General features: G+C 46.2%; 1 protein-coding gene across 1 annotated transcript in view; it reads left to right on the top strand.

Annotated features, from left to right (window-relative positions):
• The window catches only part of FAM189A1 (family with sequence similarity 189 member A1), a 363110-nt gene that overhangs the window by 294601 nt on the left and 50151 nt on the right, over positions 1-18358 (top strand). Inside the window, exon 4 of the mRNA XM_029238462.1 lies at positions 4320-4454. Within this exon, the coding sequence (XP_029094295.1) occupies positions 4320-4454 (135 nt within the window). The remainder of the gene's footprint in view (positions 1-4319; positions 4455-18358) is intronic.

Genomic DNA, 18358 nt, shown 5'->3' on the forward strand with positions numbered 1-18358 from the left:
CCTTGTCTGGTTTTTTGAACTTCATTTCAGTAGAAGTATTTCTTTTGTATCTGGCTTCCTGTGCTCAACATGCTGTGCGGTATACTCGTGTGGCATGTTGCTGTATTTATGTTCATTGCTTTATAATATTGCATGGTATGAATATAAAACAGTTTATTCATCCATTCGGCATTTGATGAACATTGAGCTCTTTCCTGTGTGAAGCTGTTTTAAGTAATGTTGCTATGAACTTTCCAGTACATGTTTTTTGTAACCATTGCATGCATATCTGTTGGATATAGTCCTAGGATGGAAATATCTGTTGGGTATTATGTTAGATTGAGGCGCAATCTTTAACTTAAGTAGATAATGCCAAGCTGTTTCCCAACATTTCTGTCTCAGTTCACACCCCACAGAAGTGTATGCATTCCTGTTGCTTCACATCCTTATCCTCACTTGGTATTGTCTATTGCCATTATTCTTCAGTTTTAGCGATTCTGATGGGGATGTAATGACATCTCACTTTATTTTGATTTCTGTTTCTCAGAGTACTATTGTGGTGGGGCTCAATATTGCATGTTTCATAGGGGTTGTTTGTCTTTTTCTGAATATTTAAGACAGAGCTTTTTGTTTGTTTTGGATATAAGTCATCTGTCACTTACATGTGATGCAAAATCTCCTATTTTTACTCTCTTATGGGTATTGTTTGATGAAAAAAATTTTAATTACAAATAGTCAAACACATGAGTCATTTGTTTATTCTTAACACATTTTGAGCCATGTTTAAGAAGTGTTTCCCTATCCCAGGGTCATGAGGATATTCTCCTATCTTACCTTCTCACAGTTTTATTGTTTGGACCTTCATGTAATCATTTATAATCCATGATAAAAATGCTTTAAAGAACATATATGTTTAATTAGGTCCTATTTGTTTATTTTTGTTTTTATTTCCATTACTCTAGGAGATGGATCCAAAAAAATATTGCTACGATTTATGTCAAAGAGTGTTCTGCCTATGTTTTCCTCTATTTTGAGTTTATTTTTGTGTATGGTGTTAGAGAATGTTCTGATTTCATTCTTTTACATGTAGCTGTCCAGTTTTCCCAGCACCACTTATTGAAGAGACTGTCTTTTCTCCATTGTATATTCTTGCCTCCTTTGTCATAGATTAGTTGACCATAGGTGCGTGGGTTTATTTCTGGGCTTTCTATCCTATTTCATTGATCTGTATTTCTGCTTTTGTGCCAGTACCATACTCTTTTGATGACTGTAGCTTTGTAGTATAGTCTGAAATCAGGGAGCCTGTCTTCCACCACTGTTTTTCATTCTCAAGATTGTTCTTGCTATTTGAGGTCATTTGTGTTTCCATACAAATTAAAAAAATTTTTTGTTCTAGTTCTGTGAAAACTGCCATTGGTAATTTGATAGGGATTGCATTGAATCTGTAGATTGTCTTGGGTAGTATAGTCATTTTCACAATGTTGATTCTTCCAATCCAAGAACAGGGTATATCTCTCCATCTATTTGTATGGTTTTCTGCCTCCATCTCTCTATTGTTCAGGCAAAGGTAGTTTGGGTAAACATGTGGGTACTGGAAACCACATCACTGCCTGTATAGAGCACGCTGACATTATACAGGAGGGAGTGAAAGTCGTGCACACAACCTGGCCTCTGAAATGTTCTCATCCATCTCACAGCTGTCCCCAGGCTCTGCAGGCCACTGGGAGCCCATGGTTCCCTGTCACTCCAATACCGTCTCTGTCCCCATAGCCAGCCCCTTCCCATACTGTCTTACTCCTGCTTCAGACAAGAGATAAATCAACCCCTAGAAATTTTATGTAGTTAGGCCTCCAATTCCAGAATAAATATTTTCTAGCAAAGAGGACCAGAAATAAAGTTCCATACAGGGATTTCAGCAATTTTGTTTCCTGTTCACTCTTGTTGTAAATCTCAGTGCCTTAAACAGTGGGCTGAGGGCAGGTGTATAAGACACCTCGGGAGAAGGCCAAGAAGAGGCCCCTGCCCCGGGCTGCCTCGGGGGGGGAATCGGTAGCCTCAGCTCCCCAGAGCTGGGCCTTGTCAAAGATGGACAGAGCTCTACCTCAAAGTGGTGAGGACAGGTTTTCATTAGAAGTAGAATGTGGCAGTTGGGAGGAGAGTCGAGTGTGTGCTTGAGCTCGACTTCAGTTTGCACAGAGGTGACCAGGCGTGTTAAAGGAAGGATGAGGGAGTGGGGGTGGGGGGGAGTGGGTCCTCAGTAGAGTCAGGGAAGTGGAAAATCACAACGGGTTAGCAGGGTCCATGCGAAGATGCCCGCTGTCTGTGCCAGCTTCTGGCAGTCACTGGAGACAGGCTCCCCTCCCACACAGGCTGGCACATGGGCCCTCTCCCGAGGCTGGAAAAAGCAGCCAGTTTTCCTGGCAGCCTTGGGCTTTCTCAGGCAGGCACTTTTGGGGGGGTCAAGTCCTGTAGGGATGTTGCCTTGAGCTGTTAGAGCTTGTTTGTGTTTTCAGGCCTTTATAGGCCATGGTTGAGGCCTTGTGGGGAAGAGGGCTCGGGGGAGCCTGGGCAGAGTTTGACCAGGAGAGAGCCTGTCCACCAGCCTCCCTCCGGCCTCCGTTCTGGGTGGTGCCGCCCCTGCTCCCCTCCCATCCCCCTCAGGTCCAGGATGCTCTGAGGCAGAATGGTCTTCTCCCTGAGCACATGCCCAGCTCTGATGGCCAGGGTCCACCCGGCACCCAAGGCTGGGGACCTCAGAACCCCCAATGGGCCGGGGCACCTGGGGTGAACTTTGACCTTTTTTTTTAAACCTTTGTTTTACCTTTTAACAGTTTTACCTTTTCCCTCGTTACCTTTTAAAACTTGGTCTCGAGAATCATAACCCTTCTTTTCCAGCTTTTTGAGACCAGAAATAAACATTGTCAATGACATGACCGTGGAGATTTCAGTGGCCAGAGAGCCACGGCCGTTCACCTTGGTCTGGCCCATGCCTCTCTACCAACGGCGGCCCTGACACTGATGGGCAGCGGGCTCTGTGGACCTCCAGGGTTGGGTGCGGGGTCAGGTGTGGGCTGCACTATTGCCCGGAGTGTTGTATGTGGGTGTTGTTATGGCTCCTTTAGCCTGGCTTCAGCCCTGGAGCCTGGAGACATCTCTAAAAGCATGAGCATCTCTAAAGGCAGCTTTCGCAGCCCCTCCTGCCGTAGGTGGGTGGCTGTGGCAGGGGACAGTGGTTTGTGCGGACACCGCCCTCCTCCCCCTGCCTCCCGTCCTGACCCCGAGGCCTGCGCGCAGATTTGGAGACTCGCTAACGAGCGGTCCTGGACACACAGGGTCCCCCCACTCACTCAAACGTGTAGTGATTCAGATACATGAATTATAAATTATTTGAGAAGACTGAATGAAAAGAGCAAAGATGAGGCATAAAATAGGTAAAGGATAAACTATCTAGAGGTTTAAAATAGATGAAAATTTGGCCATGGACGATGCCCTTGACCTATGGCTGTCCCTCTTTTAGTTCACTTTTCCAGAAGCCCAAGGCTGTGAACAGTTGGGTGCGTGTGTGACAACCCGACCAGGACTGGAGATGGGTGGGGACAACTGTGTGCGTGTGCAGTGTAGTGATTTCTCTCTCATTCCTGCAGCCAGGTCAGGACAGGTCCACTTCAAGCTGCAGGTCCGGCTCAGGTGTGCTCTGTGGCTCTCCTCCTGGGGTCCAGGCTTTTAAAAACACTTGAACTGCATTTTTTCTTTCCATAGTCTTTCATTTTCCCAGGCGTTTTTATTCATTCGGCTCTTATTGAAGGCCCACACCTCCTGGGCATTGTGAACGTTGTAATGGTTAAGATGTGGCAGCTGCCCTTGGGGGCACACAGACACGAGTCACTGCTGCTGAAAAAGTGAGTCTTCAGCAGGGGAGAAGCAAGCAGCTCCCGAGAGGGAAACCAGACAAGGCCTCAGGGATGGCGCTGGAGTTGGGTCTTGACGATGAGTAGGAGTTTGCTAGGCCATGAAGGGAGACAGGAGCTGCTGACCGTGGGAACAGAGTGTATGTTATCACAGACGTGTGATAATGTCTCCATGCTCAACTTCATGTAATTTTCTGTAACTTTATAGCTTAGGTTTCTTCAAATTTATTTTTTTATTAATTGCTTTTAAAATAGAAATTTTAAATAATTCCTAATAGTGTTTCTGATGTCTTTTGTCTATTAAAAAAATCATCTTGGCTTTATTATTTAAAGAAAACGAGATGAGATGCTTGTCACATGGTGTTCTTAAGCGTGTGTGTAGCTCAGGCACGTGCCCGGTTTTAACCGTGAGCTCTGTGTACTCCTGTCTAGATTAAGTTCGACAGCGTCGAGGTGTGTGTCTGCTGTGAGGTGCAGCGTCAGTCGTCGGGCTGCAGCAACCTTGGAGACACGTTGAAGCTGAACCCGCTGAGGGAGGACTGCAACACCGTGCGGCTGGCCTTAAAGGTGACCCAGGCTCCGCTGCTTCCGCCTCCCATCCCATCCTTGCGACCTCTCGACATCTCATAGGAAGGTTTTATTAACTGCGTTCCTTTCAGTTCTTAGTTCATCCAGCTGGGTCACATGCAGCAGGGAGTATCTTTCCAGAGAGTGTTTTAAACCATTAGAGATTTCCACTTTAAAGGTTTCACTTTCTGGGTTTTCCATTTCCACCATTTCACTCTCTGACTCCCACATCGGTGAAGCAGGGCTGAATGGTTAAAAGAGGTTGTTGCAGATGTGCATGTGATGCGTGCCACTGCTTTTCCAACATTTTTTTTAAATTTATTTATTTTTGGCTGCTCTGGGTCTTTGTTGCTGCACGCAGGCTTTCTCTAGTTGCTGCGAGTGGGAGCCACTCTTTGTTGCGGTGCGTGAGCTTCTCACCGTGGTGGCTTCTCTTGTTGCGGAGCTCGGGTTCTAGGCACACGGGCTTCAGTAGTTGTGGCTCGTGGGCTCAGTAGTTGTGGCTCACGGGCTCAGTAGCCGTGGTGTGTGGGCTCTAGAGCTCAGGCTCAGTAGTTGTGCCACATGGGCTTAGTTGCTCCGCGGCATCTGGGATCTTCCCGGACCAGGGCTCGAACCTGTGTCCCCTGCACTGGCAGGTGGATGCTCGACCACTGTGCCACCAGGGAAGTCCCTCCAACATTTTTTTAACTGAAGTATAGTTGATTTACAATGTTATGTTAATTACTGCTGTACAGCAAAGTGACTCAGTTATACATACATTCTTTTACTATATTCTTTTCCATTATGGTTTATCCCAGGAAATTGGATATAGTTCTCTGTGCTATACAGTAGGACCTTGTTGTTTATCCATCCTATATATAAGGATTGGGAGTTTAGGGTTCGCCTCTGATAACCCCAAACTCCCAATCCTTCCCTCTCCCACCCTCCTCCCCCTAGGCAACCACCAGTCTGTTCTCTATGCCTGTGAGTCTGTTTCTGTTTTGTAGACAGGTTCATCTGTGTCATATTTTAGATTCTACATATAAGTGATATCATATGATGTTTGTCTTTCTGACTTATTTCACTTAGTATGATAATCTCTAGGTCCATCCATGTTGCTGCAAATGGCATTATTTTGTTCTTTTTTATGGCTGAGCCAACATTTTTGCTATTCCATCATCAGGGAACAGATGGGTACTTATTTCGCCTTTTTAAAGATATTTGGAGCAAGAAATTTTATAGTCTCCCATGGCAATCTATTCTTATGTACAGCATCTGATTTCTCTTTAATGACATGGAAAATTGTTTATATCACTTCTTTCTTTTTCTTCCTACAAGTTTTTCCTACTCCTGAAAATTAACATTGGCCGCTTAAAAACGTGTATGAACAATGAACCCAATTCTTCTCTTTTCCCTGAAACTAAACTGCTGAACATTTTTTGAAAGATGCAGCTACGGTCCAAGCAGCTCTTGGTGGGTGGTAAAATGGTATTTACGGTATACAGGGAGCCCTGTGGTACATACGTGTGTAAGGGTTGCAGTGTGTGGGGATCTGGAGGCTCCAGAGAGCCACACTGGCACCTGGGAGAATGGAGAGCAGTGTCGCCGTCTGGAACGGGGGCCTGTGGTTCGTCCTTCATGGGTGTCATTTCAAATACTGGCAATGGTGAACCAGCAGGTCTGGGGAACTCCCTGTGAACTCCAGTGCCCTGGGAAGCTGGCTGGCAAACGAGCAGTGGCTACAGAGATAGAGGATGTGCCTGAGGCCCCCAGCACCTCCCTGTTTCACAGGGAGGATGGTCCCCGCTCATTGGTCCCAGCAGCCCACCAGAGCGACAGATCCAGGGGGTTGGAGGAAGCCAGAAGGCAGCAATCAAGGGCCCATCCTCTTGGTCACAAGGTGTTCCTTGCTGTCTCACGTTGAGTATGGCCACGGCTTCTATCTTAATAGCTCCTGGGGATGCTCAGCGTCATCCCACCAGCGTCGGCCATGCTCACTCTGATCTCATTCTGCCTACTCCTAAGTCTTCTGCTCAGCCCGGGCACCGTTTCTTTCCATATTTGAAAAACGTCACAAGACAATAGGTCGTTATAATGACAGTGCAACCCCTACCCCCCAGAAGAAGCTGGCACACCCCCAGGGCATCTTGCAATGCTGCAGACTGCCTGGGTGTGCAGATGTGGTGAAGTGATCAGGTCACACCCCTCTCCCCGGTGGATGGATTGGAGGTATCTGGCCTGCTCCCCCAAGGCCTGGAGTTCCTAACGCTGCACTCAGGGGGCCCCTCCAGCCTCTGAGGAGGTGACCTTGGCTTGAACAGTGAGGATGGTGTGGGGTCAACAACGCTACCTCGAAGAATGCAGCCGGGCCTGGGGGAGCTTGCTGTCCACCCTCGTCCACTGTTCTGGTGTCCTGACGAGAAGGCCATGAGGGATAGGGTGGCTTGAATGGAATGGAGTGAAGGACACTGAAGATGTTCCAGCCAAGCTGGGAGCCTCGTTGAATGGCTCATCCCCATGGATGTTCCCGTTGCCTGGGACAACGGTAAGAGTTGAAGGAAAAGAAAGACTGCACCAAACTTCTCAATGAATTTGTTTCCAAAATGTAAGTAGAGGTAGTGCTGGTGGCGTGAGGCCCAGAGGAGGTAGGATTTATGACTGAGGTGGAAAGAGCAGCAGTTTGCAAACGAAGCGACCAACAAGGGATTAATTTCCAAAATATACACACAGCTCATGCAGCTCAATATCAAAAAACAAACAACCCCATCAAAAACTGGGCAGAAGATCTAAATACACATTTCTCCAAAGAAGACATACAGGTGGGCAAAAAGCACATGAAAAGATTAGATCACTAATCATTAGAGAAATGCAAATCAAAACTACAATGAGGTGTCACCTCACACCAGTCAGAATGGCCATCATCAAAAAGTCTATACATAATAAGTGCTGGAGAGTGTGTGGAGAAAAGGGAACCTACACTGCTGGTGGGAATGTAAATTGGTGCAGCCACTATGGAGAACAGTATGGAGGTTCCTTAAATAACTAAAAATAGAACTACCATATGACCCAGCAATCCCACTCCTAGGGCATATATCTGGAGAAAACCATAATTTGAAAAGATACATGCACCCCTATGTTCATAGCAGCACTATTTACAATGGCCAAGACATGGAAGCAACCTAAATGTCCATTGATACCTGAATGAATAAAGAAGATGTGGTACATATATACAACAGAATATTACTCAGCCATAAAAAAAGAATGAAATAATGCCATTTGCAGCAACATGGATAGACCTAGAGATTATCATACTGAGTGGAGTAAGTCAGACAGAGAAAGACAAGTATAATATGATATCACTTATATGTGGAATCTTTAAAAATATGATACAAATGAACTTCTTTACAAAACAGAAACAGACTCACAGACATAGAAAACAAACCTATGGTTAGCAAAGGGGAAATGTGGGATGGGGGGTATAAATTAGGACTTTGGGATTAACATATATACATTATCTATATAAAATAATCATAAAATAGATAAAATAGATAATCAACAAGGACCTACTGTATAGCACAGGGAACCCTACGCAATATTCTGTGATAACCTATATGGGAAAAGAATCTGAAAACAAATGGATATATGTATATGTATAACTGAAGCACTTTGCTGTACACCTGAAACGAACACAGCATTATAAATCAACTATACTCCAGCATAAAATAAAAAATTAAATTTAAAAAAAAGAGCAGCAGTGACCAGCCTGCCCCTGCCCTCGAGCCGAGGGCCTGGAAAGGGAGCAATGGCTCTGGGGGGAGCTGAGATTCATCCAAGATCAGGAAGACAAGGGACTCTTAGAAGTAAGAGTTTGTTTACTGCTGTCCTCTCACTTTGTTTTTGTTTTCCAAAATTGTCTTGGTTATCCTAGTTCCTTTGTATTTCCATATAAATTGTGGAATCAACATTTCAATTTCTACAGAAATCCTGCTGGAATTTTGATTGAGATCGCACTGAATGTATACATCAACTTAGAGAGAACGGATATATTCATGGTTTAGCTCTCCATTTATTTAGGTCTTCTTTGATTTCATCAGTGTTTCTTTTTTTCCATCAGTGTTGTGTAGTTTTTAGTAGATAGAGCATAACATTTTATAATATGTATGCTTAGAGTATTAATGTGTACAGGTGCTCTTTTAATGGTACTTAAATTTTTTTAAATTGTCTTTTGTTCATTCATATATAGAAATTTGATTTTCGTTACTGAGCTTGTATCCTGTGATTTGCTAAACTTACCTACTAGTTCTAGCAGCTCTTTTATAGATTCTTTTGGATTTTCTATGGAGGCAATCATGTGCTATTGATTACCAGAAAGATGCCATCTTACATCTTCTTTTCCCATCTGATTGCCTCTGATTCTTCTTCCTTGCCTATTGCACTGACTAGAATCTCCAGCAGTGTCAGATAGAAGTAGTGAGAGCGTACATGCTTGCCTTGTTCCTGATTCTAGGGATTACGTGTGTTGTTAGCTCTGAGTTTTTTATAGATGTACACTATCTGGTTGTGGAAGTTGCCTACTATTCCTAGTTTTCTGAGAGTTTTTATCATGGTGGATGTTGGTTTTGTCAAAGTACCTTCTGCGTCTACTTAGATGTTCATATACTTTGTCTTCTTTATTCTGCTAATGCGGTGAATCACGTTGTTTTTTTTTTTTATTGAAGTATAGTTGATTTACAATGTTATGTTAGTTTCAGGTGTACAGCAAAGTGACTTACTTATACATACATCCATATCTATATCTATTCTTTTTCAGATTATTTTCCATTATAGGTTATTACAAGATATTAAGTATAGCCCCCTGTGCTATACAGTAGGACCTTGTTGGTTATCTATTTTCTATAGAGTAGTGTGTATATGTTAATCCCAAACTTCTAATTTATCCCTCCCCCTCTTCCCTTTTGGTAATCATAAGTTTGCTTTCTATGTCTGTGAGTTTATTTCTCTTTTGCGTATGGGTTCATCTGTATCGTTTTTTATAGATTCCACATATAAGCAGTATCATATGATATTTGTCTTTCTTTGAATGGTGGACCAGCCTTGCATTCCCCAAAATCAACCCCACGTGGTAAGTCTTTCCTCAGCTCTGTCGAGTCTTCTGGTGACCCTGTGGTTTCTGTGACTGTGCTTTTCATTTCTAGCATTTCCATTTGATTCTTACGTGTAGCTTCCATCTCTCTGCTAAGTTCCCTATATGCTCTGGCCCACCTTTTCCACTAGAACTTCTTTGACAGCATCGGCCCCAGGTAAGCACGTCCTCCTATCTCTCCGTAGAGGTGTCTGTCTTTCCTTGGCATTTGGATTAGCTGGTTGCCCTGCGACCTCAGCTGTCAGATGGGATCAACTTAAGATGTGAATTTGCAGAGTGTCCAGTGTCTTATTGTTTTTGTAATGGTGGGGTGAATGCTCTTTCTGGCTGTCTGTATCTTAAGCAGAACTGGGAGCTATTCTCCATAATGACCTCCCTGGTATAGAATTTTTGAGGAGCACATTTACCCCCTAAGGGTTTATAGATGGTGTGCCATCCTCTTTTGGCATCAAATATTGCTGTAGAGAAAGATCTTATATCGGCATAATGCTCTCTCCTTTTTTGGTATGTGGTAGTCATCAGTGTTGTTTAAAAATATTTTTAACTCTCCAAGTTCCCCTAGACCTAGTCCTAGTGCCCTTTTGGGTGCCTGGAGCCACGTGACTGGAACGTACATGGATCACTTTTCCAAGGCCGAGTGTGTACCTGTGGTGTGAGATTCTCCGGGGCTCTCTTTCCCTCTAGCACAGTAACTGGCAAATCATAAGTGGTGGCTGCGCCGTCAGCCTGGGTCCCTACCATGGGCAGAGACCCCATAACTCACCCACAAGTACCCACAATGGACACATGGCATGAATGAGAAATAAACCTCTGTTGTCTTAACCCACTGAGACTTGGGGGATGTTTGTTACCACAGCGTAACCTAGCCCAGCCTGTCCGATACAAGGCAACATGGTTTTGGTCCTATGTCAATGGTGTTTTTAAATGATCAAGTCCATTCATTTCACTACGATATGTCTTGACACTGATCAGTCCTTCTCAAATTTCCATGGTCCACAGTGCACCTTTCAGCCTGTGAGTTTGCATCTTGCTTTATTTCAGAAAAACTTTCTTGAACTATGCATTTTAATTTTTTTTCTGTTCTCTTAGTTTGAGGGTAACTGTGCCTTCCTTGGACCACTCTGACCTTTCATCACTATCACTTTTTTCTCTAGTTTTTACAACTCTTTCTTTTCCACCTCACTTTGCTCCATTTTCCTAAAGCCTCTCCTCCTCGCCTTGTTCTCTGCAGTGACTGTTATCTTTCTGCTCTGCTTCCGACTTGATCTCGGGTTTGGGCAGCTCACCTCTCAGTCTGTTTCTTTGTCGTTTATTCCTTGAGCCTTTGTGTCTCTACTTCTAGATCTTAGACTGAGCCTCCACCTTCTCAGTTTGGTCCCAGCCTTCCCCCAAGGATGTCTGTAGCTAGTTAATTACATGGGGGTGGGGGGAAGTTTCCATGTATCTTATCCCTTTCTTAGATCTTTTCTGAGGTCCATGGATACTTCAAAGCACTAGAGGCAAGTCCTAACCCCTATCAAGCATCATGCTCTATTTAAATAGGCTTTAGCGTAATTAAGGTTTTGTATTTCCTTTTCATAAATATAGGTACTTCTTCCTCTGAGATTCATGTAGATCCAAGTACCACATTCTCTAGTTTTCTTGTAATTAGTCGTGCACTCTTTTTTTTTTAGTTGACGTATACTTGGTTCACAATGTTATGTTAATTTCTGCTGTACAGCAGAGGGATTCGGTTGTACATATATATATCTTCTTTCTCATGTTCTTTTCCATTATGGGTTATTACAGGATACTGAATACATTTCCCTGTGCTGTGCAGTAGAGCGTGTTGTTTATCTATTTTATACACAGTAGTGTGCGTTGTGCAGTCATTTTAAATATGCTCATTATGCTTAAAGTCATGCAAGCCAGGTTGTGCTCGGTGACTCACCCGCTGTGAGGGGACCTGGGGTGGCTTCTCCATGTTGAAACTCTCGGAACGCATTGGGGTGGCAGGAGGCACGTGGGGAAGGGCAGGCCTGCTCCTCCGTGGAGCACATTTCCTTGGGAGCCAGAGGAAAGGCACGAACGGGCATGTCACTTTGATTAGCTTCCCTTGCCTGCTGTTTTGATCAGCAATTAGAGTGGGTTTGTTGGTCCTTTAATAGTCTGACTTGAGGCTCTAGTTATCTGATTAGTGATGTTCCCTGCCTAAATTTCCATATTAGATGATGGATTATTCATACTCTGTATCTAATGAACTCAGTTTGTGCCCAGGATATCCCGTATAATTGGTTTGGGAATCAACACTCTTTGGATTTGAGGTGTGTTTGAATTAACTGATGGTGACTTAGTGAGATCGGTCTGATTTCTTCCTGACCTCCACACCACCCTCCCCCCCACCACTCCCGATATCTGGAAGGTTGTGCAGGCATAATCCACCGTCAGGGAAAACAAGCAGAAACTGGTCTTCTTCCTGGCTGATAAGGAGTCTAACTGGAACCCAGAAGATGGTGGGGATGCTGCCTCACTTGTCCCTCGGATAATTTTCGGGTGTTTGGGGGCTCTGAGCCCTCTTCCCTGGATCTCTTTTCAGCTTTCCCCAGCCGCATCGAATCCTGGATCCTGGGGGCAGACCAGCATCTCTCAAACGTAATGCCTCCTGCCATGCCCAGGTTTGCTGCTCCACCCTGACAGGGTGAGGGCAGGGGAAAGGGCAAAGGACATAGAGGGGACCCAGAACTCCATCGTGCAGTGCAGGGATCCTCAGAATTGTAGAACTGGACGGATGGGGCATCCTGTTGCCCATCATGTGGCTGAGCAGGCAGCAGCCCAGAGGGGGTCAGATGGCTCCTCCTGGGTCCCTGAGCGAGTCTGCTGATGGGCAGGTCTCCTTGGAGAGTCTGAGTTCTCCAAGACTCAAGTGCCTGCTCCCTGATGATGGGACCTGGCTGGGGGGCATCCCATTATGAAGTCCATAAAGAGGGTGGCCTCAAGATTAGGATTTCAGCATCCGCCTTCCCAAAGCACTGGACAGTGGTGGGAATTGCGACCAAAGGAGGTCCGCTTTCCTGATAAGATAATGTCTAGGCTTTTGGAAGATTGACAAAATAAATGATAAAAAGATGTTTTGGTAGTTTAATGGTTGTCTTTGCCAGGTCAAACCCAGCACAAGATTTGACATATTTTCTGATCAGTATTAATAGAATTTTTAAAAGATTACACAAATTGGAATTGTTAGCTGATGGAACAGGCTTCGTCATGTGTTGATATTATATCCATCCCAACTTTCATTCTTTGCTATATCCCAGAATATCATTATGGTTTTATTATAATGATGTAATTCTAGTTCAAAACAGAGTTAAAGATCTTTTTTCGTTTGTTTGCTTCAAGTACCTGGTTTAATTTATTGAGCCGTAGTAAAGCAAATTACCTAAAGAAACTTTATCAATGGACAAGGAGATAAAAGCTCCCCAAGAAATCAATCACTTATTGAGTTTATATGCTTCCTTATCTTCTCTTGAAGACCCTTCTCTTTGTCTCTAAGGGAGTTAAAGGGGAAAAAAATCCCAGCAAGACAATTTCCTAAAAACCTAGGGACCTGAAAAAATCATTTAATCTTGAGTAAGTTTTTAACCATGCTGAAGAAGTAAAAATGGTTCTGAGAATAAGTGAACACTAATATTTTGTGACAAAACTCACAGCATTGACTGGCAGTGTGAAACAATAAACACACACACACACACACACACACACACACACACACCCTGCTAGAAGGGACCTTCCCATTTTCTGAAGTGGGCAGCTACACAGAGCAAGACAGACGGTCATATCTCTATACAGCTTTCTTCTCACCCCTGGATCCCCAAGGGGGTGGCTAACGGGTCCCTCTGGCCAAGTGGAATCCAGACAGAGATGAGAAGGATGTGAAATTCCCGATCTCCCACTTAGCAGTCACGGGGTCCCTGTAAGGGAATGTGCAGAGAGATCGAGCACAATTTATCTCTGGCAAGGCTTCCCCCCACCTCGTCCCCATGATAGGGTGGGGATGCCGACCACATTCCTGAATGGCATCTCTGCCCTTGGTTCCCAAAGCCACCAAAAGCCTGCCTGCCCACCCTCTGATTTTGGTGGCATTGCTTTCCCCTGTGTGGTTGGGATACTGAGTCTTGTGGGATGTCTGCAGCCCCAAGTCTGTATGGCATATTTAGAATAATCCTACAGAACAGAGGTTCCACCCAGGAGGCCTGCGACTTATCTGTACCTGCTCAGTTAAAACCAGGTCCAGGAGACTCAGATGTTGACATAGAAGTATTTCTAGGGATGTATTTGTAGCAGTCCCTGTGCGGGCAGCCTCGTTGGGCTGGTTGCCTCTCGCAGTCCCTCAGCACTGCCCGCCCCCCAGGATGGGTGTGTGGGCTACACGAAGGGTCAGGTGTGGAGCAGGCAGGCCCAGGACGGGCCACTCACTGCTCTGCTCGGGATGAGGGCACTTCCTGTGGGGCCAGCACCTCGCCTTTGTCCCTCCGCCAGGCGGTTTTATCCCCGTCTCCTCCTCTTTGCAGGGAAGAGCCACAGCATTCCGGGCACTGGTCCCTGCAGAGCTCTGGCATCTCCCTCTCTTAACCCCAAGTCTCTAGATCCCATGTCCTCCACACGAGCACCACCACACACTCCAAGATCGTTTCCCTGAGCCCTGCCACCTCCAGGATGGCCTGGCGGGATGACCCAGCTCATGGCCCCAGCCTTGGCTCCTGTAGCCTTCTTGTCCGGCCTCCTCTCCCCCAGGCCTTCTCCCCAGCCTCAGCCGAACTCCACCATGCGAGTCCATCCTTCTCCCTGCCCAGGGGCCAGATCCATGCCTTCAAGGACACATGGACCAGTGTCCAAAAGCCCCCCCACTCTGTTCCTAGCCCCTCTCTGCTGGCGCCCACTCCCTGGATGAACCAAAGTGTCCACTTTCCCTCTTCATCTGCACCCAGCAAGACCGTGGGCTGCGTCGCGAGGCCTGTGGCTGAGCACCTTACACCGTAAGCACCTGCCTCACCTGGCACCTGCCTCACCTGGCGCTCCACTCTGTGCAGCACCTGTGCTGCCTTCCCCTGCCCATCTCTCTCCTCAACTCTCCAAAATGACGATTTCAGATCTTCTCCCCTGTATTAGTCAGGGTTCTCCAGAGAAACAGAACCAATAAGATGCGCGCGCGCGTGTGTGTGTATGTGTGTGCGCGCGCGCGTCTGTGAGTACATATGAGAGAGAGAGATATTTAAAGAATTGACTGACATGATTACGAGGCTGACAAGTCCAGAATATGCAGGGTGGGCAGCAGGCTGAACACCAGGGAAGAGCTGAGTTCAAGTCCAAAGGCCATCTCTGTCTGCGTCAGGATCCCTCCTCCTCGGGGGAGGTCAGGCCTTCACCTGGTTGGATGACCCCTACCCCCATTTGGAAGACACTCTGTTTTACTCAGGGTCACTGCTATGAATGTGAAGCTTACCCAAAAACACTCTCACAGAAACATCCAGAATGATGTTTGACCACATCCCTGGGCACCACAGGGCAGCCAAATTGACACACAAAATTAGTCATCCCAGCACCCCTGCAGTGGGACCACGGAGGGGTCCCAACCTCCCTCTCCCTCCTGCCACCCTCCCTGGCTGCTATCCCACCACCTCACACTGACATTAACGCTGCACATCCCATGAGGTCGCACTTGCTTTCAGGGCAAAGACCTACATCTCGGAGCATGTCTCACAGAGTCTGTCTGGCCTCAGTTTGTGACACTCTTGCCTGTCCCCTTCCCACAGCCGCCCTGGCCTCCTCAGCCTCCAGGACACACGCAGGATGCTCCGTGCTCTGGGGTCTTGGCACACGAAGCTCTCCGTGTCTGGAAGGCTCTTCCTCTCCACTGCGATGGGCTCATTTTTCCTCATCCTTCGGCCGTCAGCGTTCCTCCAGCCCTCAGGCTAGACCAACACCCTCATCCTAAGTGCCCACAGCTCCTTGTACTTTATCTTCACATGACAGTGGCCATGGGTCGTAAGCATGCCCCATCCAGACCGTAAGCCCCACGGAGGCAGGAACCAAATCTCTTTGGCTCACAGTGGCTCACAGAGAGGGGTGGGGCCCCAGGCGACACTCTGGAACTGTCTCTGAAATCAGTGAGGGTTTTTTTTTTAAGTTTTTGATGGTTTTCTATTCTTTTTATTAAAAGTATTTAATTAATTAATATTTTTTTTGGCTGCGTTGGGTCTTCGTTGCTGAGCGCGGGCTTTTCTCTAGTTGCGGTGAGCAGGGGCTACTCTTTCATTGTGGTGCACGGGCTTCTCGTTGCAGTGGCTTCTCTTGCTGCGGAGCACAGGCTCTAGGCATGCGGGTTTCAGTAGTTGTGGCGCGTGGGCTCAGTAGTTGTGGCACGTGGGCTCATTAGTTGTAGCTCATGGGCTCTAGAGCGCAGGCTCAGTAATTGTGGTGCGTGGGCTTAGTTGCTCCGAGGCATGTGGGATCTTCCTGGATCAGGGCTCGAACCCGTGTCCCCTGCATTGGCAGGCGGATTCTTAACCACTGCTGCCACCAGGGAAGTCCCTCAGTGAGGGTTTTTAATTCATTCAGTCAGTCACTGTTTTGAGCACCTCTTCTGTGCCTGGGTTGGACATTGGGTGTCCAGAGATAAAAGATGTAGAGTCTGCCCTCCAGGTCTGGCGGAGGAAAGTCACAAGTGAAACAGACAATTACAGGGTAGTGCACTAGCTCCACTGTGACAGGAAATTAAAGTGTTAAATTATAAAAGCATTTTTCAATCCTCTGCCCCATCCTAAGGGAGGGTCATTATTTTGCTGAGTGGGGTGATGAATAAAATGTTATGTATGCAGAGGTGATGGGGTGGGTTAGCTCTAAGAAAAGAATTGGTGACATCTAAGAAACCGAGGAAGTGGGAAGATAGGAGAACACATTTGGATTCTCTTGCTGAACGATACCAAACACACACACAGCTCTGGCTACAGTGGTGACATGACACAGTGCTTGGCCATATACACACCTCTGATCCTAACTGAAATGTCTGAAGACCTCTAAAAAAGCTGTCTTAGTTGGGGTTTTCCAGGGAAAAAGAACCAACAGAAAATATCTCAATACATCTCCTATTCCAGATTCCAATGGGAAAACACAATCTATTCTAGATTCCAGTGGAAAAGCATGAAGGGTATGATTGGTGATCTCAGACGGTAACAGCACCCATTTTCATAAAATCTTTGTGCTCCAAAGATAAAAATGGGTTTGTGGAATATTTAGCAAGAAATTCACTATTCATTTTGCTATTAGGAAAATGAGTCTTGGAGGCTGAGTATCTTGCCTAAGACAGCATAACCAGTTGGATGACATATTTCTATAAATTCCCATTGAATTAGTCAGTTTTCCTCTCAGCATTTCACCTAGTAAAAAGCCATCATAATAATGTATCCAGCAAAAAGTCATTGTTTTTCGACTTTTCAGTGTATCTTTCTCTAAAGAACTTGCATGAAATAGATTCCTCTTTTTAAAAAACCTTACTCCATCACTTTCCTTCCGTATATTTCCCAACACAGTTTGCCAACTTTGGAAGCTTAAAACTGCCCTCCGTCGTCCTATCATTTCTCTACGACTTCATTGTCCTTTGCTGAAGACGCTACAGAAGCTGGGATTCTGAGCCACCATCTTTAGTTACTTCTGGTTTAGGCTTGTCGCATGCGATGTGCATGGCATGCATTAATAAACTATCTCTTGCAAAAAAGAAAATGTGTATATATACAGAGAGAGAGAGAGATTTATTATGGGAATTGGCTCATGTGATTATGGCGGCCCAGAAGCCCCAGGATCTGCTGTCCGTGAGCTGGAGAACCAGGAAAGCGGGTTATATAACTCAGTCCAAGTCCCAAGGCCTGAGAATGGGGAGGACATAGGATGTAAGTCCTGTTCTGAGTCTGAAAGCTCAGGAACCAGCAGTGACAATGTCCAAGGACAGGAGGAGAAGGACTTTCCAGCTCAAGCAGAGAGAACAAATTTTCCCTTCCTCTGCGTGTTTGCTCTACGAGGACCCTCAGCAGATTGGGTGATGCCCACCCACACTGGGTGTCTCCTTTACTCCATCTACTGATTGAACTGCTGGTCCCTTCCAGGACACCCTCACAGATGCACCCAGAAGTGATGTTTTACCAGCTCTGTGGGCCTCCCTTAATCCAGTCGAGTCACAGTAGGGAAAAGCCTGTATCACATTGGATGTCAAGGAAGAGTACCAACCAGTCCTTTCTGGAACCCTCTGTAACTTCTGCCATATATGTTGCATGTAAGACCAGAGTAAAGAAAGAGGGGCCCAGCTTCCGAGTGAGCTGCATGAGGCCTTCTAGGAAGTCACTGGCAGCCATCCTCTACCTTGAGAGTGTGCCCTGGGGACTGGGGGGTCAAGGTGGCAGGTGGGGCAGCTGTGGGATCGATTATGGTGCCAAGGGGATTCCAGTTGGGAAAGGGGTGCTACAGACCCCCGTCATCGCATAGGTAGGAACCCTCTCATTATTTGAAATGGACAGCGGACATTTTTAAGGTCTAAGGCATCACGCTGTGCAAACACAGCTTCCTCCTAGACTGCTGCCCTGGACCCTCCCCAAGTGGACACCCTAAAGCCATCACCAGGGGACGTGCTGTGACGTAGCCAGTGAAAGGCAGCTTCCTGGGGGGCCTGCAGGGCCTGGTGCTGGGCCACACGGGCGGACCCCCCTCACACGAGGACCCGCAGTCTTCGGCACATTCAGATAAGGACCCACAAGGA

Source organism: Monodon monoceros, unplaced genomic scaffold (assembly GCF_005190385.1).
Source record: "Monodon monoceros isolate NGI ecotype Baffin Bay Population unplaced genomic scaffold, NGI_Narwhal_1 Super_Scaffold_21, whole genome shotgun sequence".
Lineage (NCBI taxonomy): Eukaryota > Metazoa > Chordata > Mammalia > Artiodactyla > Monodontidae > Monodon > Monodon monoceros.